The sequence below is a fragment of the Equus przewalskii genome, chromosome 9 (assembly GCF_037783145.1).
Source record: "Equus przewalskii isolate Varuska chromosome 9, EquPr2, whole genome shotgun sequence".
Lineage (NCBI taxonomy): Eukaryota > Metazoa > Chordata > Mammalia > Perissodactyla > Equidae > Equus > Equus przewalskii.
In genome coordinates, this window is record NC_091839.1 from 66,367,653 (window position 1) to 66,391,722 (window position 24,070).

At 35.0% G+C, this 24,070-nt stretch overlaps 1 protein-coding gene and 1 long non-coding RNA gene across 15 annotated transcripts in view; one reads left to right on the forward strand and one right to left on the reverse strand.

The window, feature by feature from the left end:
- CEP85L (centrosomal protein 85 like) overlaps positions 1 to 24,070 on the reverse strand; it is a 201,168-nt gene that overhangs the window by 117,912 nt on the left and 59,186 nt on the right. For 8 of the 14 annotated variants that reach the window (XM_070559325.1, XM_070559324.1, XM_070559318.1 and 5 more), the window contains one exon: positions 19,777 to 19,938. Coding sequence is in view for 3 of the 14 variants with exons in the window: in XM_070559318.1 (XP_070415419.1) it covers positions 19,777 to 19,938 (162 nt within the window). In the remaining 11 variants the exon portion in view is untranslated. Of the gene's footprint in view, positions 1 to 19,222; positions 19,305 to 19,776; positions 19,939 to 24,070 lie in introns of all 14 variants that reach the window. The other 6 variants (XM_070559326.1, XM_070559331.1, XM_070559330.1 and 3 more) reach the window with 1 other exon arrangement.
- On the forward strand, positions 9,194 to 10,592 carry LOC139073646 (uncharacterized). Its single transcript, XR_011522635.1, has 2 exons — positions 9,194 to 9,244; positions 9,922 to 10,592. It is a non-coding gene; the product is annotated as an uncharacterized lncRNA (long non-coding RNA).

The window sequence follows — 24,070 nt, forward strand, 5'->3', positions numbered from 1 at the left end:
CCTCATAATGCAAAAATTTATGGTAGATATTTTTATTAACGTTAAGGCTAACTGACCAACTAACTGACCAAGACTAATCGGCTGTAACATCTGGAAGTCCTGTTATTGGAGCATCCATTATCAGAGTCCTGAAAGTTCCAAAGGTATGAAGTTGCAAAAACCACAGCACTATGCACCCAATGAACTGACTGCCAAAAAAATTTAAAAAGGATAACAAGTTAGAGAATGGTCTAAATACCATTTACTTCATCTATAAAATGAATATATAATTGTACCTAACGTAATTTTTGAATTAACTGAAACAATCATGTAAGCCTTTTATCATGATGCCTTGTACACAGTAAATGCTCAATAATTATTATTATAATTAAAGGTTAAGAGGGAGCTCTCAATTAGCTTAAAAATATTACCAAGGGTGTAGAGGTGAGCAGAGAAGAAATAGCTAAATAAGACTGCCATCTGTTATCATTTATAATTGTATAAATTTGAGTTGTGTATATGGGGGCTCACCCTTTCACCTTCTTTCTACTTTGGTATGTTTGAAATTTTCTGTTAAAAAAGGGGGAAAAAAAGAAAAAACTAAGTAAGAACAAGAGAATATTTTACATTAAAATGAGGTGTTTTAAAGAAACCATTTGGCAAAGTAAACCAATAAAACCTAATCACTGTAATAAAACACACGAGCAAAGAAAAGAAAGCCCTGGGAAATTTTTATATGTCCTCCAAAACTAGCGGTTGCCTAGGACTGGGCGAGTAGGGGTGTTAGGGGATGATGGCTAAGGGGAGTGGGGTTTCTTTTTGGGGTAATGAAAATGTCCTAAAATTGATACCGGCAAGAGATATACAACTCTGAATATGTATACTAAAATCCACTGCACTGTATACTTTAAATGGGTAAACTGTAAGGTATGCGAATTACATTTCAATAAAGCTGTTTAAAAAGAAAGAATGTATGGTTTTCATCTCCTAAATATCTTCTGAATCATCTTATTTTCTCCTTTCCCACTGTCTCTTTTTATGAACAAGCCACCATGGGCTCCTACCTGCAACGCAAATGGTCACCTGGCCTCCAGTTTTGCTCTCCTCTGAGCCACCCTCAGAGGGTTCTTTCACTGCCCAGGCTTTGACCATGCTGTCCTCTTAGACTAGACTACTCTCCTCCTTGCTTTTGCCCTGCTGGTTCCTACTCACCTTTTTGGGCCTCAGCTGACACATCACTTTTTAGGGGGTCCTTCCCCTAACCCAGTGGATCTGGGGATGTCCTCTACCCTGTGTACTTCGGGTATCACACTGCTCATCATATTTTATGATAACTATTCCTGTATGTCTTCGCCACCAGACTTTATGTATTCAATGAACAGGGAAATATGTAATTCTAACCTCTGGTACAGTACCTGACACTTAGCAGACACTCAATAAACATTAATAAATAAATGATTGAGCAAGTCCTGACCTTACAAGGCCTCAGGGTCTTCATGAGATAAAGACAATGCACGTAACTCTTCTAATTTTTCTTCCTTTCTTATATATTCACAGGATGACCTCAAAATTTACATTATTCAACAGCCCGATGATTTCTTAGTAAAAACAACTAACTAATGAAAATATGATTAAACTGAAGTCCATTTTTATCAGTCCCTCCTATTTGAAATAAATGAGGTTAATTAGATAAGAAAATTATCTCCAATATAAATTAGCAGATGGGAATTATCAAATAAGAAAATTATTTAACTCTATCTCTACCTTTTTTTAGTAAAATATATAAATATGCTTGAAAATTAGCCCCAAATGGACTGTTAGAAGCTACATTTAAGAATTCAGATTTAAAAAGATAAAATAACTGCCTTTGAGCCTGCCTCTCATGTGCCACATGATCTGGGAGAGGAAGACTGCCCTGCTTCAGAGCCACGCCTAAGCAACAACTAAGTTCTTTCTTGCCTGGGGTCCTATACTCCCAGCTTCCCCTTGCTTCTCCCTTAATCACTCAACGCTGGCACCACATGTAGGTCATGCACGACACAGTGAGAGCTGCATGCTTCAGAAACAACGCCCTCTCAGACTCACTTCTGGGGCAATGGCAGCTATTCACATGGCCTCCAGGTCTCAGCAAAGAAAACCTAGGAAGAAGCTAGCGATCTGCTGGTGTGGCTTATGTTACAATTTAGTAGTCTTCCGATGCATCTATCCTCATGTCATAGATCTATTTCTTACCAAACTGGAATTTGACACCCCATGAACAAATTACCACAGCTAAAAAGTAGGGCCGCTAATCTTAAATTAGTGTCTCAACTTCTTGTTAAATATAAAAATCTCACACCCTTAGTTAGCATTATTTGAAACCTCAAAATACCGTAGCTAAAAGCAAATCATTCAATGGTAATTTGAGCATATTCTTCTGTGTCAGCGTCCCTTCCCTACTGAGACTCTGATGCAGCCCTCACTTCCACTTTGATCTCTGTAATTCTGCAGTTCTTGAAACACAGTAAATATCCAATAAATATTTAGTAAGCAAATAAATGAATGAACAAAGGGAAGGTACCTCTCTCTCTATATATATGAAATAGTCATTTATAAAACTGGATATTTGCAATTCATAGAGCACTTATATTCTGTACTCAGTAACTCTATATTCTTGTGTGGATTTTAAGTTTTTAGAGAATTAAAACACAACAGTAAAATACAGAAGAATGCAAGTTACTTTTCAGATGATTCACAGGATACTTTAGGGTATTTAGCAGTAGCCAATGAGCATCACTTGGAACATCAGTTATAACCAAACAATACTAAAGGGTGAAAGGGCGGGCTGTAGGGGGGTGTGGGGGGGTGTTGTGGAGTCTGACTAGATGGTACCATCCAGTTTGTTTTAGGTCTGACAACTTACTTCAGAGATGTACTGTTTACTTAAAGTAAGGTATCATGCAATTTAAATAAAAATTATTCCATGTACTTTGATCTATACACCCAAAATTAAATTTACGTTTAGTATATAGAGGTACACCTATTCAACCATAATTGTCTTGTAAACAAAGAGAAATAATCACCAAGGTAAATAAGAACTTAAAATTTACTATTACAGTTAAATATCTGAGTTATATAACATAAGCAATGTTATCATTTGCAAAGAGTGACCAAACTTTAAGAGCTTGTAGCAAGAAAGGCGCTTTCCCCTTAAACACTCAATTCCCAGCCAAACTTCACATACGAAAGACTGGTGCAATCATACTCTTCCACCTTTCGCCTTCACGTGGGTACCTACTGGCCTAGCAGCAAACTACGCTCTGAGACTTTGGAGGAATGTTCCCCCTTCCCTCCTAACTACTGAGGGCCATTCCCCAACTGAGCACCAGAACTCCTGGGAATTTCAGGAATTCTCCAATCTAAAATCTCCCCACACCTTAATGTCCTACCATATCCACCTTAACTTTCTCTTTGGCAGGGGAACCAAGGCAATCCCACTGGAAGCTCTTAGCACTGTTAAAATGATAAAAGGGGTGTGCTCTTGACATCCCCAGACTGACAGCAGAATATAATTTATCATATACATAATGCTATTGATATAAATTTCTATTATATTAAATATTAAGTGGGCTGACAGGAGCTATTTTGAGAAGCCAATATTGTTTCCACTGGGAAATATATAAGAACACACAATACTCATAAAATCTCTGAAAGTAAACCCTTTACAAATTATACAATATCAATACCAGTATGTCCAAGAGAAATATAATGCAAGTTACATTTTCAATTTTAAGGTATGTAGTAACTACATCAAAAGTAAAAATGAAAAGATAAAATTCATTTAATAATGACTTTTATTTAACCCACTATATGCAAGATATTATCATGTAATAAATATTAAAAAGTACTGATATTTTACATTTCTTTTTTCATACAAAGTATTCGAAATCCAGTGTGCATTCTACATCTCCATTTGGACGAGGCACAGTTCAAGCACTGAATAGCCACATGCTGCTGGTGGCTACGATACTGAACCACACAGCTCTATGCTATTGTTTTCCACGAACTACCTCAAATATCTCCAGAAAGGAATTGACAGTAATTTACAGATCTAAGTATGTACATTGTACCAAGTATAGTAAGTGACTTGTAAGGAGAGTTAAATCAGGAGTTTTTTAAATAGTCAACCTCTTGTACTAAGTAAATCATGTAGTTACTTAATATGCACCTTGAGGTTTTCACAAGAATCAGTTTTTTAAGAATTAAAATGCCCTCGCACATTCATTTACACATGGATTCACCTAAAAACTATCACAACAAACCAGAATAACGCAGCACTTCATGCCGCAGCCTTGTAAATCAAGAAGTAATACCCAGCTGCAAGACAAACAGCAACAGTAATAAAGGCAGCTAAGTAAATTATTCTGTAGATAAATACTCTAAAACGAACTCAAACCACATTTAGTAACACTGGTCCAAATTTCACGAATATTATTTAGAAATTAATAAAATTACATGCCATGGTAATTCTCAGCTAGGGGTTGTAGTACAAAGGAGATGAACACTTTTTAAGTTATTCTATAATGTTTGGAATTTAGTAAAGATAGATTTGTTTAATCTTATAAATGAGAAAAATAAACATTGTATAGACCTATGGTTATTGGATGACAAAAAGATTTATATAATCAAAGACCAAAGTATGTAAGACACAGCTATGTGACACTGATATGAAATAATCTAATATAGAACATGTTTGAAAGCTGACATTGTTATAAATATCAAACATTTATGTTCTAATGAAGGCTATTTTCAATATTTAGTAATCCTCCACAATGGTTATTTCTCTGAGCCTTTTACATTAAACAAATATGCCATGAAGCAAATCCCACAATGAAAAACAAAGACTATAAATTAGAAGACTCAGGACACTTACCAAAGAGCAGAGAAGGTAAAGAACAAATGAACAACTCCCACAAAGAGGAAATCATGAAGACTTCAGGAAGGAAAATACGCACTACTTGGAATCAAGTATTACATCAGCCAACACATCAAGCTTTCCTTCTAAATAAATAGTCTTTAATATGCCTGCTAAACTATTTCCTATATTCAGATAAAAATTTTTTTTAACTAACTTTTTTTTTTTAAGGATTTTTTTTTCCTTTTTCTCCCCAAAGCTCCCAGGCACACAGTTGTATATTCTTAGTTGTGGGTCCTTCTAGTTGTGGCATGTGGGATGCCACCTCAGCATGGCTCGATGAACAGTGCCATGTCCGTGCCCAGGATTCGAACCTACAAAACCCTGGGCCACTTGCAGCGGAGCACGCGAACTTAACCACTCAGCCACGGGGCCAGCCCCCTCAGATAAAATTTTTAAATAACCACTTTTTTTTTAACAGGAGTACTCTTCACCTCTCTATTCAATAATAAATGCAAACAAGATCATTCATTACCACCACCAGTCAACTCAAACCACCATTCTGATACATTTTCCACAGAAGTTCCAAGTTTCTGTTATTGGTTGTCAGTCTTCCCGAGGCCTACTCCTTCATTTTATTTTCATCCACCATTCCTTCTACTCCTTATCCTTTCCTAGAACACTTGTCCTATGCGCCCATTAATCTTCAAACTGTGATACTGTTTTATCCATATAGAATAGCCTCTAAATAACACAATCTACTATGATTATGCATTAAACTCAATGGATTCTTTGTCCATCAGAATATTTTCTATAGTGTAAAATCACTCACTGTTTCATGTATTAATAAAAAACTGTCAGAGTTCAACTTGGTGGTAACGCCAAGAACTAATGGAAAGCCAAAAAATTTAACATCTTCACATCAGCCCAATTCAAGTGGAAATCATGTTCTTCACCTCAAAAGATTACAGAAACTTGTATTTAATACCTGATGAATTATTCAGTGAGAAAAGCAGTGATATTTGCAACTATTAACACAAATAAATTAGTTTTAAATTAATTCAAAGAATAAAGAGAAAAGGCAGTGTTCTAAATAGAAAAGATAAGTAACTATATAATAATACACAGCTGTATCAAAGAGTTTCTGGAGATTATGAAAAAAAGATACTCTTACAGCCATATTCTCAATGAGATATTTTCAGTTCTTCAGCCAGTCATCACGAAAAGGCAGCACCCCAGCCCTGACATTGTAGGGCCTGGTTTGGGGGCGGGGGTGGGGCGGGTATGGGAGGTAAAAGCTCTCTTTGGCCAAAATAAGGACGGAAAATCCCCAGCTGCACCCAGATTAATACCATAATACGCTATGGAGGTTGAAGTAACTGCATATAAAAAGATCACTGTGTTTTTAAGCCAAAGCTCTGAAAAGCTAAAGAATTTGTCTCTGGATCTCACGTAAACTTTTGAGCAGAAAATCCCAGAGCAAACACTCTACAACTTTTAAATCCTCAGATTTGTTATCTTCCCATATCATTCTCTCCACAAAAAAAGTTAATTTTTAAAGTTCACTGATGAGACCAAATAGCTAACAATACATTTATGAAAAAAAACAACAAAGCAGTTCTCCTGCTTTATTTCCAACTCAACTTAGTTCAAATTACTCTCCAGCAATTATTTTATGCCTTTCTGTTTAACTCCATAGTCTATCGCAGTGTTGTGGATTGAATTCTGTCCCCCATAAAGACACATGAAAATCTTAACTCCTGGTACCTATGAATGGGATCTTATTTGGAATTAGGGTCTTTGCAGATGTAATCAAGTTAAGATGAGGTCATTCTGGATTAGGGTGGGCCCTAAAACCAAGGACCAGTGATATTATAAGGTGAGAGAGAGACCTGAAGATACAGCAGAAACCCAGCGAAGGCAGCCAAGGGAAGGAGGCAAAGATGAGAACTATGACATCATAAACCAAGGAATGCCAAGGACTTCCGGTAACCACCAGAAGCTAAAGGAGGCAAAGAAGAAAAGTTCTTCCCTAGAGACTTTAAAGGGAGCATGACCCTGTTGACACCTTGATTTTGGACTTGCACTCTCCAGACCTGTGAGAAAATATAGTTCTATTGTTTTAAGCCACCCAGTTTGCGGTAATTTGCTATGGCATCCCTAGGACACTAATACAGGGGAGTAGGAGTTAACAGTCCTGAACCTGCTTTACTTGTCTACCGGGAGCTGAACCAATAAGTCAACGGACAGTAGATGGTGGGACGTATCTCACCTTTGGAGAAAGAAGGAAAGATATGCAAGGTAAAAAGGCTAAAATGAACTCTGCTGTACTGGATTAGAGTTGGAAACATCAGTATGAACTCCTGTTTAGCTTAATACAGATACTGATGAATAGACACAGACAAAACTATAGGTATGTATACACAGGATATTATACATACCTACATAACCTAGCTCTGTCCTCTGAGAGGGTCTAGGAGCAATGACATCCCAGCACTAATAAGCATTCCTAGCACCCAGATCTTGATTTCTAAATACCCTTATTCAACAAAAGGAACCAGAGTTCTTTGGAGAAATGGCTGATTCTAGGGCTAAGGTAGGGAAAATATAAGATAAGCATGGAATATCTTAGTATCCAAAAGTAAGGAAGTGCTCAAAAAATAAAAGGATGTGGTAGGGGGCACAAAGTGTCACAGGCAACCTGAAAGAGTTTCCAATGGCCAAAACTGGAATAACCTGAGCAATAAATTATTATTGGACCAAAACCTAAAAGATAAAATAAATATACAAAGTCCATAATGATATAAATAAGTGATTAAATAAATGAGGGAGATGAGTCTTTCTTATAAAAGAATTACAAATAATATATGTAGGTATTTTCCCCTCCAGGATGTCGAACTCAGTACCTCCAGCCCCATTTTGAGTTTAGACTGGACTTAAGTGACTTGCTTCCAAAAAACAGAATATGGGAGGGAAAAATAATAGTCTTTTAGTGGAAAAACCTGGCAAACATATCTCAACCAAGGGATCAAGGTTAATGTCACCAGTGATGTCTTTTGACTATCATGTATCCTGATACAATAAGAGCACTTTCACCTCTGTAGTATTCTTTGCAGAAAGTATAGCCTCAATCTAATCACAAGAAAACATCAGATAAATCCAATTTGAGAGACATTCTATAAAATGCCTAATCAGTCCTCCTCAAAACTGTTAAGGTGGGGGCTGGCCCAGTGGTGTAGTGGTTAGGTTCACACCCTCTGCTTTGATGGCCCGGGGTTCTCAGTTTCAGATCCTGGGCACAGACCTATACACCACTTGCTCATCAAGCCATGCTGTGGCAGCATCCCACATACAAAACAGAGGAAGACTGGCGTGGATGTTAGCTCAGGGACAATCTTCCTCAAGCAAAAAAGAGGAAGATTGGCAACAGATGTTAGCTCAGGGTCAATATTTCTCACACACAAAAAAACAAACTGTTAAGGTTATGAAAAACAAGAAAAGAGAGAGAAACTGTGACAGATCAGAGAAGATTAAGAAGACATTACAACTAAATGTAACGTGGTATCCTAAATAGGAACTAGGAACAGAAGGAGAACATTATGGAAAAACTGGTGAAGTTCTAATATAAAGTCTGAAGTTTAATTTAAAAAGTAAGTATGTACATACATGAGCCCATAGTGATATAAATAAGTGATTGAAAAAATAAATGGGAGAGAAGGGACAAATATATCTTAAAGAAAAATTCCAAATTTTAAATTCAGATACTTCCTCTTCCAGGAGTTTAATCCTCCCCAGCTGACTTGCATCCAAAGAATAGAATATAGAAAGGAGAAAAATAGTTACTATACCATGGAGAAACCTGGCAAGCCTGGGCCTACCGGTTCTGGAGCCTTTTTGAGAATGTTTAATAATATAAATTGACAGCTTGTTCCTGAATTCCTCTGTTGCTGGTTTAGGATTCAGCTCTTGGGGACCTGCTAAGAAAATTTCTTACTTACTCTTCTGACTTACAGCTCCCAAAAGTATACTCTTTTTTTCCTTTTGTTCTTGTCATCATAGGTTGTTTTTCTTTTTTAATTTTTTTTCCTGAGTTAGTGAGATCTCAGAAAGGAACAAAATTAGAAGAGAGTGTTCAATTTGTTGTCTTAACCTTGAAATTTACTTGAATTTCTTTCTAGGTTGGAACATATATTGCTATCTAATTATTTTAACTGGATACACAGTGAAATATTTAACCATTTCTCTATTGATAGACACAAAGTTGTTTCTAATTTTTCAGTATTACAGCGAATATTCTTATACATTTTATCTTTGTTCAACAGCGTGTGTGCTGAATCAAGGATATATATACCTTACATAAGTTATTGAGAGGTAAGTAATTTGACCTCTTGGTGTCTCACTTTCCCCATCAGAGCATGCTTATGAGGATTAAATGAGTTAACACGTGTAACGTGCCTAGAACATAATAACTAAGCTATCCAGTTGTTAGTTATCACGGCCAAACTGCCCTCTATCAAAGGTGAATATGTGCACTGGTTTTCAGAGTACAACTTTTGCCATCTTTGCTCAGATTCTGGATATTACAGTCTATTTTTTGGAGAAAGGGGGCAATCTCATTGGTGAAAAGCAGCATCTCATCATCTAGATTTTCATTTCACTATGACTGAATTTGATTATCTTTCAGATGCTTACTGGCAATTTTCACTTTTTGCACAAATTGTTTATATCTTTTATCTATAAAATTTTCTAAACTGTGAAATATTCTAAATTTTACAGATAAATACCTGTTTTTGGGAATTTCCCTTATTTGTAGGAGCTCTTTAAATAAAATGAATATTATTTCGTTATTAGTTTTACTACAAATATTTATTCCTAACATGTCCCTTTTCTTATCTAGTATCTTTCATCAGCATTCAAAAATTTTTGTTTATTAAATCAAATCTGTGTTTTGTGGCCTAAGAAGAATATTTCTAACGTGAGAATATAAAATTAATCTATCTCCTAGCACTTTTACGATTTTTCTTTCTTTCCTCTTCTTCTCCCCAAAGCCCCCCAGTACATAGCTGCATATTCTAGTTGTAGGTCCCTCTGGCTGTGCCATGTGGGATGCCACCTCAGCATGTGCCATGTCCTCGCCCAGGATCCGAACTAGTGAAACTTCGGGCTGCTGAAGCGGAGCACGCGAACTTAACCACTTAGCCACAGGGCCGGTCCCTATGATTTCTTAAAGAAACCATTAGCTCTTTAATTCACTTCAAATTTAACTTTCTTACAGTTTGAGATCAGGATCTAATATCACTTTTTTGGGGCCTAATCTTTCATTACTGTTTTGAAATGCTGTCTTCCTATTATGCATCAAATTTCCAAATATGCATGTGTTTTAAAAAAGTACTTATGTTGATATGTTTGCTATAGAAATGCTATATATATATATATATATGATTTTTTTTTGCCAATTGGTGGAATAGAAATTGTAGGCTTTAGTTTTATTCTCTGATTTATCGTTTGGCTCATCATGTTAGGAGGAATTTTATTCATTCTCTGTGTTTCTTCCAATACAGGAAAAAATAGGTCCCCATGGAAGCCTGCTTTACTCTTAAATGCCCATGAAAGTCAAACCCAGTCCCATGCTTATCTCAATGCTTAAATCTCCTTGGAGAATAGAATAATTCTAGGAGACTCAGGTGATGTGGATTAGGTCCTGTGAATTATTTCAAAATGAAAATTATTTTTTAAAGAAATCTAATATAGATAAGTAAAAAAAAAAGGGAAAGCAAATCACAAAACACATATGGGATGACCTAGTTTTTTAAAAGCCTGTGTGTATGTGAATAAATGCACAGCAAAAGGTCTAAAAGAACATGCAACATAATAATAACATTTTTGACCTCAAAAAGTGAAGACTGGAGAAGAAGAAATAAAAGACTTCACTTTTTTGCTCTATTTCATTCTATACAGGTTCAAATTTTTCAAAGACCATAAATTTAATAATGTCTGAAATATCAATTTACTCTTAAAATTATGTTCATCATTATGCTTTTTTAAATGTGCATTTACTTACTACTTTTTAAAATCCGGGGGGAAAAGAGTAAATAAATACATATTAGTAGTTGACATTAAGGAAAAGTTTTACGATCATTTTTTTCTTCTCTTCATTTTTTTTCATTTATGTCTACATTACAGAATTTCTGGTTCAAGATCATTGCCCGAACGCACAAAGTTATATTTTCTCCCTTCCAAGACTCAATGAAATGACACAAAAGTAACAAGGTAGAAACTCACAGCAATGAACAATACAGGACCATCAGCAAAAGAAATTACAACAAAATTCCAGAAGCTGGAAAATGAGGAGTGTTAATTATTGAATTAGGACACGAAATGGCATAAAATACCAGTCTTGGGAATGTAGCACAGAGAGTTCATCTGTCTGGGGAACATTAAAGAGGCTCTAATCTTGGAAATATCAGGTACAAAAGCAGGCTAACCCTATTCTACGATACGAATTATAAACAAACCCAAAACAAAGCAGGAGGTATAAAACTGTGAGGGTGGAAGTAGAAGTATCATTGTTTTACGTAAGTTGGCTGGGGAACCGTCCTAGGGAGGGGGAATTTGAGGAAAGAGACACACGAAAAAAGTAAGAAAGCAAGGAAGAAGAACAGAAATCATTTTTTAAGCAATGATGATAATGCAAAGAACTGCACTAAACAATTTAAAAATCATATAATTAAATCCTCATAGTATATAACAAAGTTATCTCCGATTTAGAGATGAAAAAACTCAGGCTCCAAGAAGTGAGAAATTATTCAAGGTTGTACAGATAATTAAATGATAACAGGTTTAAACAAAGTTTTAAGCTCTTAACTACCATATTAGTAAGAGTAGTAGTTTCACCTTTTGGGAACTAGTTTACTCATTTATATAATGGTCTGATTAATTGCCTCTAAAGTCCCACCCAATTCTAACACTATGACTAATTGTTACCAAAGAAAATAACCCTATTTATTATCTATAGCTTAAGAAAATATTCCATTAGAATGCCTGAAAGCTTGAAAAAAAAAGTCTATAATGGGACATTTTATTTAATATTTCTGGAATATCACCAGCTTCCCACTGAAAGTAATGCCTTTAAAAGCAGTTTTTAAAAAAATGTAACAAATTTTTACATTTAGACAAAATTTAGTTTGTTTGACTTTTATTTCCTTCCTGAACTCAACTTTTTTCTTTTGTGTATCAACTTATTCTTGAGGGACTCTGAAATCAATTTCAATAGTAAGGCACATAGAATAATATACTAAGATGTTATTTCAGATCAATCAAGTAGAAAACTCACTATTACAACTGTCAACATACTCTGTCAACTTTATTCCAAGGGGCCAAATATGAATGAGAACATTTAACCAAATTTACAATAAAATGAAGAGCTCGAAGAATATTCATTCACAAACTAAATAAGGCTGTGCAAACAGGATATAAAATTTAGAGAAAGTAAAAAAGAAAGCTAAAGACACATAAGAACTATATATTTAAATTATTTTCATCTTTTAATTTAACAAAAGAATATCTTACAAATAGATTTTTTTTTTTGTAATACACATTCCTGTTCGTCTGCCACTTCACCTTGTATATATTTCCTACCTTTCCTGGAGTTATATGTTTTAGAGAGTCAACTGCTGTCGGATATAAGACCATAATAAAATCAATATTCTATGCAACTGAATATTCTATGTTTTCTTTTTGCCTCATATCTCCCAGACTTGAAGGTGAAAAAGCCAGAAACCCAAAAGAACCAGTGGGCCCCAAAAACTCCCCAAAAACGCCTGTTCTTCCAGGAAAGAGGAAGCCAACAAGACAAAGTTTTTAGACAGTAACCACTCTTCTCTAGCCAAACACCACATAAAAAACTGGGGCCCTACCTCCACCCACATCAACAAAGCCAAGTGGGAAACCTAGACTTCCAACTTTGCCAAGCTACAACAAAGTACTCTAATATCCCCATCAGGGTAGGATCAAAGAAGGCCAAGTAGGGAGACAGGATTTTCATCCCTGTCCAGCAGTATAGAGCCCTACCTCCTCCATACATTATAACAGAAGAGCCTATACAGAGTTAGGACATTCACCATCACTCAGCAATAACGAGGCCACAGTGGCATCAGTGGTGATCACATGGAAAACCTGGACTTCAATCCATGACCAGCAATAACAAGGCACTCCCCTCCCTCCAAACTCCTCTGCTATCAACAGAGGTCAGAGAGGGAAGCTGGACTTCTGACTCCACCTGGCAGTAAGAAGAGAGTGTCCCTTCCCCCTCACATGCCAGAGTGGTATCTAAAAAAGCCAGCTAACAGAAAAGGTTTAAGTACATAAACAAATATTTATAATAATTTTATATTATGTTTACTTATATGTAAATAAATGCTATAGCTTATATTTATAAAATCGTAATTTATAAGTATAAGTAAACAACATTTATTACTTAATAAATAAATCCAGAATCTCACAATACAAAATTATCCAAGTTTCAAATGAAAATCATCTGCCATACAAAGAACCAGTAAGTCCTCAAACTGAATGAAAAAAAGACAACAGATGTCACCACCAAGATAACAGAAATGTTAGAATTCTCTGACAAAGACTTTTTAAAAATCATCATAAAATTACTTTGCTGAACAATTAAAGACATGCCTGAAACCAATGACAAAAGAGAAAGCATCAGCAAAAAATAATAAAAAGTCTCAGCAAAGAAACAGAAAATATAAAGAAAAACCAAAATAAAAATTTGGAACTGGGGGCTGGCCCCGTGGCCGAGTGGTTAGGTCTGTGCGCTCCGCTGCAGGCGGCCCAGTGTTTCGTTGGTTCGGGTCCTGGGCACGGACATGGCACTGCTCATCAAGCCATGCTGAGGCGGCATCCCACATGCTACAACTAGAAGGACCCACAACGAAGAATATACAACTATGTACTTGGGGGCTTTGGGGAGAAAAAGGAAAAAATAAAACCTTTTAAAAAAAAAAAAATTGGAACTGAAAAATACAATAATAGAATTAAAAAGCTCAGTGGATAGGCTCAACAGGAGAATGGAGTGGACCAAAGAAAAATATCAGTGAAATGGAAGACAGAACAATAAACATTACCCAATCTGAACAACAAACAAAAAATAGGCGGAAAAAAAAAAACAAAAGGAAGAGAGCACGAGAGACCTGTAGAACAACAGGTTTTAGAATTTATGCCATCAGAGTCCTAGTAGGAAAAAGAGGCTGAAAAAGTACTCAAAGAAAATAATGGCTAAAAACTTCCATTTACAGATTCAAGAGTCTGTACAAACCCAAAAAAACACACTCACAGACAGGTGATATTCAATTTCTGAAAACTGAAGACAAAGAAAAAACTCTTGAAAGTAGCCAGAGAAAAATGACAGCAGATTTGTTTTCAGAAACCAGGGAGGCAAGAAAAAAGTGGCACAATACTTTCGAAGTACTGAAAGAAAAGAACTGTCAAACTAGAATTGTATACCAAATGAAATTATCCTTCAGGAATCAAGGGGAAATCTAAGTTGAAAGAAAACTAATTTGTCACTAGCATACGTATCCTAAAAGAATAGCTAAAGTGCTCTAAACCAAAAGGAAACAACAATATAAGGAACCTTGTAACACAATGAAGGAAGAAAGAAAACAACGAATGCAGGAAGCAAAAATATGAGTAACACACAACAGGTTTTCTGTCTCCACTTGAGTTTTCGAAATTATGTTTGACAGTTAAAGTAAAAATTATAACACTGTCTGATGTGGTTATAAATATATGTAGAGAAAATATCTGAAACAATTTTATTACAAATAAGGGAGGTAAGGTTTGTATACTCCACTCAAACTGTTAAAATGTTATATATGGCATGTATATTACATATATACATGACATATGTAATGTAATACCTAGAGCAACCACTGGAAGAGCTAAACAAACAGATATACTTAAAAATACTATAGATAATCCAAATGGAATTTTAAAAATGTTTATCCCACAGGAAGGCAGGAAAATGAAAACAGAAACAAAGAGAACAGAAAAATTAAGTATTGATACAACAAGAATTACATTAAACGTAAATGACCTATATATACCAATTAAAAGAAACTGGCAGAGTGGATTAAAAACCATGACCCAATTATATGCAATTACAAGTAACTTACTTCAAATATAATGATACTGATAGGTTGAAAGTAAAAGAATAGAAAACATATACCATTTAAACATTAATCAAAGGAAAACAGGATGGCTGTGTTAATGTCAGATAAAGTAGACTTCAGAACAAAGAAAATTACGAGCAATAGAGAGGGACACTATATAATGATAAAAGGGCCAATCCACCAAGAATACATAGCAATCCTAAATGTGTATGCACCAAACAAGAGAGTTGCAATATATGAAGGAAAAATTTATAGAAAAAAAGAAATATAGAAATACACAATTATAGTTGAGACTTTTTGGAACTCCTTTCTCAACAACTGATTGAGTAACTAGAAGAAAATCATCAAAGATACAGAAAAACTCAACAACATCATCAACCAACAGGATCGAATTAACATTTACAGAACACCTGACTCAACAATAGCAACATACATGACCTTTTTAAGTATCCAGAGAACCAAACAGACCATATGTCAGGACCCAAAACAAATCAAAAAATTTAAAAGAACTGAAATCAGAGAGCATGTTTCTGACCACAATGGCATCAAACTAGAAATTAAAAACAGAAAGCAAGAAAATATCCAAACGCTTTGAAACTAAGAACACACTCTAAATAACCCTGGAGTCAAAGAGGAAGTCTCAAGGTAAATTAAGAAAACACACTGAACTGAATGAAAATGGAAACACAAAATACCAAAATCTGTGAGACACAGCTAAAGTGGTGCTGAGGGAAATTTATAGCACTAAATGCATATGTCTTAAAAGAGGAAAAGTTGCAAATCAATAACCTAATCTCCCACCTTAAGAACTTACAAAAAGAGCAAAATAAACCCAAAGCAGAAAGAAGGAAATAATAATGGCAGAATGGGTAAGTTCACATGCTCCGCTTTGGCAGCCCAGGGTTTCGCCAGTTCGAATCCTGGATGCAGACAAGGCACTGCTCATCAAGCCATGCTGAGGCGGTGTCCCACGTGCCACAACTAGAAGGACCCACAACTGACAATACACAACTATGTACTTGGGGGCTTTGGGGAGAAAAAGGAAAAATAAAATCTTTTTTTAAAAAAAAAAGAAGGAAATAATAAAGAACAAATCACTAAAATTGAAAACAGAAAATAAAAGAAAAAATTAATGAAACACAGAGCTGATTCTTTGAAAAGACCAATAAAATTGACAAACTAGTACCAAAAATAAAAAATAAAAAAGGAAGACACCACCAATTACCGACACCAGAAATGGAACAGGGGATATCACTATAGAGATTGCAGATATCAAAGGGATAATAAGAGAACTCTATGAACAATTCTATACACATAAACTAGACAACATGGACCGCTTCCCCAAAGAAACAAACTATCACAACTCAATGAGTTTGAAAGAGATCATTAGACTAGCCCTATAACTATTAAGAAAATTGAATTCATGATTTTAAAACAATGAAAAAACAAATCTCTAGGCCCACATGGTTTCACTGAAGAATTTTACCAAACATTTAAAGAAGAATTAACACCATTCTACGTAATCTCTTCCAGCAAATAGGAGGGGACACTTCCCAACTCATTTTATAAAAAGAGTATCATCCTGATATCGAAACAAGAGTATTATCCTGATATTGAAACAAAAAAAAAAAACTATAGACCAATATCCCTTATGAATACACAAAAAAGTTTCCTTAATAAAATAGTAAATAGAATTCAGCAATATATAAAAAGAATTATACACCATAACCAAGTAAATTTTATTCTATGGATGGAAAGTTAGTTCAGTATTTTAAGAATCAAGCAATGGACTTTAACACCATATCAACAAACTAAAGAAGAATATCATACATCAACTGATGAAGAAAAAGCATTTGCAAAATCCAACACTTATTCATTATTAAAAAAACTCTCAGCAAACCAGGAATAGAGGGGAACTTCCTCAAACTGATAAAAGGAACCTAGAAAAAACCTACAGCTAATAGCTGTTATACAGCTATTTAACAGTGAAGACTGAATGAATGCTTTATTTATAAGATCAGGAAAAAGGCAAAGATGTCCACGCTTACTACTCATAATCAACAGTGTGTTGGATGTTCTAGCCACTGCAATAAATAAAGCAAAGGAAACAAAAGTCATACAGATTAGAAAGGAAAACCATCCCTATTTACAGATGACATGATTGTCTCCACAAAAAATCCCATGAAATGTACCCAAAAAAACCTCCTAGAACTAAAAAGTGAGTTTAGCAATGTCACAAGATACAAGATAAATATACAAAAATCAATTATATTTCTACATAATAACAGTTAACACACTGACAACAAACCTGGAAATATAATACCATTTACAGTCACTCCAAAAAAAAAGAAATAGTTATAAATCTAACAAAACATGTACAGGGCATGTATGCTGAAAACCACACAACAGTGGAGAATGAAATTAAAACCTAAATAAATGGAGATGGAGAAACATACCACGTTAAAGAATTGGAAGACTCAACAGAAAAAAGACGTCAATTCTCCCCAAACCAATACACAGACAACACAATTGCTATTAAATTCCCAGCAAGATTTTTTGTAGATATAGACAAAATTATTCTAAAACATATAGAAAAGCAAAGGAACTAGAATAGCCGAAACAATTTTGAAAAAAAAGGATGAAGTGAGAATAATTACCTTACCTGATTTCAAGATTTATTAAGCCAAAAAAAAAAATTAACCTCAATCTATGTCTCACACTGTGCAGAAAGGATTAACTCAGCATGTCTGGGTATTTCACCTCCTGCATATTTAAAGAAAGGTTTTCCCCTAGAGCATGTAGGAAGTAACCTCTAAATCCTGGAAAATCCTGCCTAATGAGAGTTTGTTTACCTGGGGACCCTGGGTTACTCCAGGTAGTCTATGTCAATAACGTGACTTACGGTGGGCCTTGAACCACGTGTTATCACCTTCACCTATCAAAGGCTGGAGACTAAGGTCATCCACGGAGGCAGTCAACCATGCCAACGTAACCAACCCACAATAAAAATCCTGGACACCAAGGCATGGGTACCTAGTCTGCCTAGCAATACTTCAAATGTGCTGTCACACATCATTGCTGGGAGTTAAGCACTGCTCACACAACTCCACTGGGAGAGGACAACTGGAAGTTCGGGCCTGGTGTCTCCCGGACCCTGTCCTTTGCTGCTTTTTCTATTGCTGATTTAAATCTGTAACCTTTGGCTGTAACAAACCATAACCATTAGAATAATAGCTTTTCTGAGTTCCATGATTCCTTCTAGCAAATCATTGAGCCTAACAATGATCTTGAGAACACCCAAACACAGATACTTTATAAAAAATTAACTCAAAATAGATCATGGACTTCAATGTAAACATAAAATGATAAAAATTCTAGAAAAAAAATGAGGGAAAATCTTGAAGATCTGGGACCAGGCAAAGAGTTCTTAGACTTGACCTCAAAAGCAGAATCCATGTAGAGAAAAACTGATACACTGGACCTTATCAAATGTTAAAACTTCCTCTGCAAAAGACACTGTTAGAGGATGAAAAGACAAGCTACAGAGTGGAAGAAAATATTTGCAAACCACATAGCCAACAAAGGAATAGTATCTAAAATATATAAAGAACTCTCAAAACTCAACAGCAAGAAAGGAAATAATTCAATTAAAACATGGGCAAAAAACATGAAGAGACATTTCACTGAAGAGAATAGACAGATGGCAAATAACGTGAAAAAATGTTTAACATTATTAGGTAAGGAGATGAAAAATAAAACCACAATGAGCTAACACTACATTCCTATCAGAAAGGCTAAAATTTTAGAACCACCAAAATGCTGGCAGAGATGAAGAGAAAAGCGGATCCCTCATACCAATCCATTTCCAATGCTGATGGAAATGGAATAGCCACTCTGGAAAACAGTGTTACAGTATCTTTAAAAACTAAATAAGAAACTACCCTACAACCAGCAGTTGTGCTCCTGAGCATTTACTGCGGAGAAATGAAGACATTATGTTCACACCAAAATCTGTACACAAATGTTTATAACAGCTTTACTCCTCATAGTCAAAAACCAGAAACAACCCAGATGTCTTTCAATGGGTGAATGGTTAAGCAAATGTGGTCTAACACTAAATTGCTGAATACTACTCAGCAATAAAAAGGAATGAACTATTGATACATACAACAACCTGGATGACTCTCCAGAGGAAAGAAAACAGTTCCAAAGGGTTACATATCATATGAATCCATTTATATATAGCTTCCCTGAAATGACAAAATTATAGAAACGGAGAATAGATTAGTGGTTTCCAAGAGTTTGGAGGAAAGACGCTGTAGGCAACATGAGGTATATTATAATGACAGAAATGTTCTGTATTTTGACTCTATCAATGCCGATACCCTCGTCATGATACCCAACTATAGTGTTCCAAGATACTATCATGTGGTGGAGTGGGGAAAGACTGAATAAAGGGTATGTAAAATCTCTGGACTATTTCTTAAAATTGCATGATGATCTACAACTATCTCAAAATAAAAAGTTTAGTTAAAGTGAATGAAGGAAAAACTAATATGACCCTAGGACAATTTCCTTTGATATACAACACAGAACATTATCAAATATTTAAACATTACTTTATAGTTTCTTAGTTTGGAACAATAAAACACATCCCTTGAATGTTCCAATCACAACCACTCTCCAAAGAGTCATGTCTAAACATTAAGAATCTTAGCTCACCTTCCACGCTGTCAGAACAGGAAGTTCCAATACCGGTGTCGCCACTGTCAGAAGCTATACTATGTCTCCTGATATGGTTATTTCGATGGTTAGATGGAACACTTGTGGCCTGCCACAAGGGTTCATTACCAGGTAACCATGCTGATGAAGAATAATCTGGGCCTACAAAGGAAAATATGCAAAAGTTAACACATTATAATGTCTATGAGTAGGCAGAAGATATCCTTTTGCGCCCTTGTGAAAAATACATATAAAGCATAAAAAGTTTTCTACACAAAAAAAATTATAACAGATCAATGATATCTAAGATTCAACAAATAAACATCTATTGCTCACATATCAATTCGATGCTGATTTAGCAGCTTCCTCTGGCTGAAAGATTCTGTTTTCTACTTTGAGTACTGAACTTTAAACATGTACTGCCGTCTTATTTAAAATGTCAAATCTATCATCTACCTATCTGGAAATGTCAGCACCCTGTTCTGGAATATTTGATGGGTAGGCATCTGAGATCCCATACACAGGCATTAGCTTGGAAGTGGGGCTCAGGAAAGTCTAATTGTATCATATTGCATGGTAATATAAGAAGAATGTGCTTATGGAGGGTGAAAAAATTCTATTTTTTTCTACTATACCTTAATCACTTAAAATTCAAAATTATTTTGCATTATTTTAATTGATTTTATTTCTTCAGTTATCTTTTGATAAAAGTCTAACACCACAGCATCTTCCTGGCTCTTTGCTCAATTTTCCCTTTGAGTTATATTAAATCCTTATTTTTTAGCTAGTTTATTACTTTTCAACAGTCTCTCAATCTTTATTTTCATTTATCTTGTCCATTTTGACTTAATTTTTGTCTTTTTCTGATTTATCCAGCATTTTACCTTTTTTGCTCACTTCATTCTCTTATTATCTATTACAATGCCACTCAAAGTGGACCAGTGTTGGTCTGTGAACTATTTATTACTAGTTCATGAAAGTTAGGTGCAGAAAAAAAGAATAAGCATTTAGAAATCTTTACAGAAATTTGAAAGAGCAATTTTAAATCTACTGAATTTTATATAAAACCAATAGAAGGACATATCTTTTTTATGGCTAACACAGTCATTCTCAAATTGGAGCCTGCAGAAGTTCTCTACAAGCATTTTGGGCCTTCATTTCAATGACATCCTTAAAAAATTAGTAAGCGCGTTAGAGATTATCTGAATAGCTACCTTAAAGCAGATTATTTCCACCTAATTTGAATGCCACTGTGTCTGTCTGTATAGCTACCTTAAAACAGATTTATCCTCATATAATTTCAATGCCCCCATTTGTGTTTTATGTTTGTAATTGCAGCTACCTTTAAGTAAAGGGCAAATGACATATTGGGCTAATGCTTAGCTCCTACCACTACCCCATAATGTACTTATCATTTAAGCACCTCTTAATTATCCTATACTGGTGCTAAATAACTAAAAATGAAAGTCTTCAGAGATATTTTTTCCTGGAATGAGTACATAAACTTATTTGGCCTAATTTGGAACAAAATGGATACAATCTAACATATAAATCAAACTGCCATAACTTTTTAAACGTTCAAAAGTACAAAACTGGCTGTTAATGTACACAAAATGAATTATATCTATAAACTTGAAGGAAAAAAAATTCTTCAAATTCAAAATAAAAAACTTAGACAGACTGGCTCTTTGTTTTGGTTGACAGCTACAAGTCCATTTCAATAATACCACAATTAACTTTGTCCATTAGATGAAAAAAATTACAAAGCTCTTTAAAGCTGTGGGACATTCTACTGGGGAAACATACAACTCATATAAGTTGACAAAAGACCAGTAGGGTCCTTTTTCTACGAAAGTATCCTCATCAAAAGAGCTCTAAAGGAAGGAAGCAGATATCAAGTCCAATCACATAACAAATCACTGGATCAATCAATGGAGAAACATGTTCTACTCAGAATAGTATGTTATTCTTTTAAATCAGTAAGATATTTTAATTTGCTTATGAAGGTACCACAGTGATCTTATTTTTGCTAAACTTTCCTTTTAAAGAAAGCAAAGCAATTCATTCAGGTTTCCCAAAATGACAGAAACATAATAAAATGATAGACTTATCTATCCAAGTTGATCTCCTCCATCCTGAACTCCCATTTGTCTTAACCTTTAAATATAAATACTTCCTTTTTTAAAATATCCAAAGTATTTTATGTGCTTAGAATGCTGAAGATAATTAACAAATGTCATGAATAAAAGACATTCTGATCTTTTAGATTGAATAAATTCAGTCTGAGAAGAATGACATGTCTTGCCTCTAACAAGTCAATCCAGAATCACACAGCAGTAAGAACCAGATGTGAAATATACTCACTAGGTGATATACTAAGGAAAATTCTCTCACACAATAGTTAGACCATGCTGCTGAAACGGAAGCCACTCAATTCCAGAGAAGTGCTACGCACTTTAAAAAAAAAAAAAAACTTAAAATAAGGCTCAGTGATCAATAACAATAAAGTCTTACCTAAGTCCTTTCACGTTAAAGCAACTGAATGTATAAAATCATTGCTCTCAAGAACAAAAAGTAGCAAAGATCCCAAGACACCACATACTGGAATTTCTCTTTGGAAGACAGACTGTTTCATTTTTTAATACCAATTTCAGTTCTTTTAAATAGAATAGTGAATCCCCAGGGATAACATTAAAAATTTCTTTCTCATACTGGAAATATAGAAAGATCAACAGCAAATGAAGAAGTAACCTATCATATTTTACTTTCTTTCTGAAGCTTTTTTTTCAACTGAAAGCAAAAATGCATACATCAAGTCTCCCACAGTATGTTAATATATCTGTAACTGCACTTAGAAGAACAAGTAATCTTACTGAATTTTTTAAATGACACCTCTAAGCCAGAAGAAAATAAAAATAACACCACTGACAAAGCAGACTTAGACTTTTACATAAAAAGCTGAATATATACTACAAATCATGAATAAACACTGCAGTGTTTTTAAAAATGCAGGTTATCTCCCATTCAGTGGACTGAGACCAATCTTTTAAAATAAAATAGAACAGAACAAAACAGAAAATATCAAAGCTCGTTTGCCCTTATATGACATGAGATGCACATATCTCACATCTTAACATCTCTGCAATGTTAATAAGTACAAAGTACTTTCGCACAAAGTTCAGAAGAGTGGCCTTCAACTGCCCCAATTCTACTGTCAACAGAAATCAATGTACAACAAAGCTAAAAAGGAACAAATCCAGGGAATACAACAACAACCTCTTTTCCTTAACCCATACATCTAATCAGTTTCTGAAACCCTTCAGTCCACTTCAGAAGTATTAGCTGAATTAGATCTCGCTTCACCATGCCCACTGTCACAGATCATACATTTTGGCTGGACTGCCGCAAGGACCTCCTGCTGGACTAACTTCACCCAAGCCAGCCTCTACCCTGTCAGAATCACCATCTTAAAATCAAATATATTTGCCATTCTCCTGCTTACATAGGTCTGTGGGGTCCTTACTGCATATCAAATAAAACTCAAACTCCTAAAGTTTGCCAAAGTTCCTCACCCAGTGGCAACCTCATTTTCTAATACTTTGCTGCCCCTGCCCCGTCTCCCAGGTCCCCTTACAAACACCCTAGACACACATACCTAGTCACGGCCTCTAAACCAGTCAGGTTCTTTCATGACTCCAAGCAATTCCCTTCCCTATCTCCTTTAAGAGTCCCAGGTCAGAATTAACTGGCTCTAAATGTTTTCTCTGATTTCTCCAGGTGGTACTAAATAACTACTACTTTGTGCTCTTCCAAAATATCACAGTCAAAATTCCATAACAAGATTTACTAAATTATATTAAGCTGTATGTATCTGACTTTCTTCTCCCTCACCAAACTGGTAACGGTTAAAGGCTTTTGGGTTTTTTTAGTCTCTAACACAGAACTGCACAGTTAGGCAGCTTCTCAATAAATGTAGTCACTATTATCAGTAGGTACCCAATAAATGTTCATGGTACAAAATTAAAATTTTGGAAGTCTTATAATTAGATCTAAAAAATATTCTTCCCTTTAGAAGAAGGATTAAAAGAGTTTTTTTGGTGGTTGTTGCCTGTTTTAAAATCCAGGAGATTTTAAACCATCCCTTGAGCCAGCTTGCATTTAAGTATCTATTTAAAGGTCAGTAAATATTTTCCAAAGCAGCTAAAAATATTATTAATAGTTATAAATGGTTTGAGGGGCTGATGGCCAAAATTCCTAATAAACATGGGGAAACAATCTCCAATAGGGTAAAAAA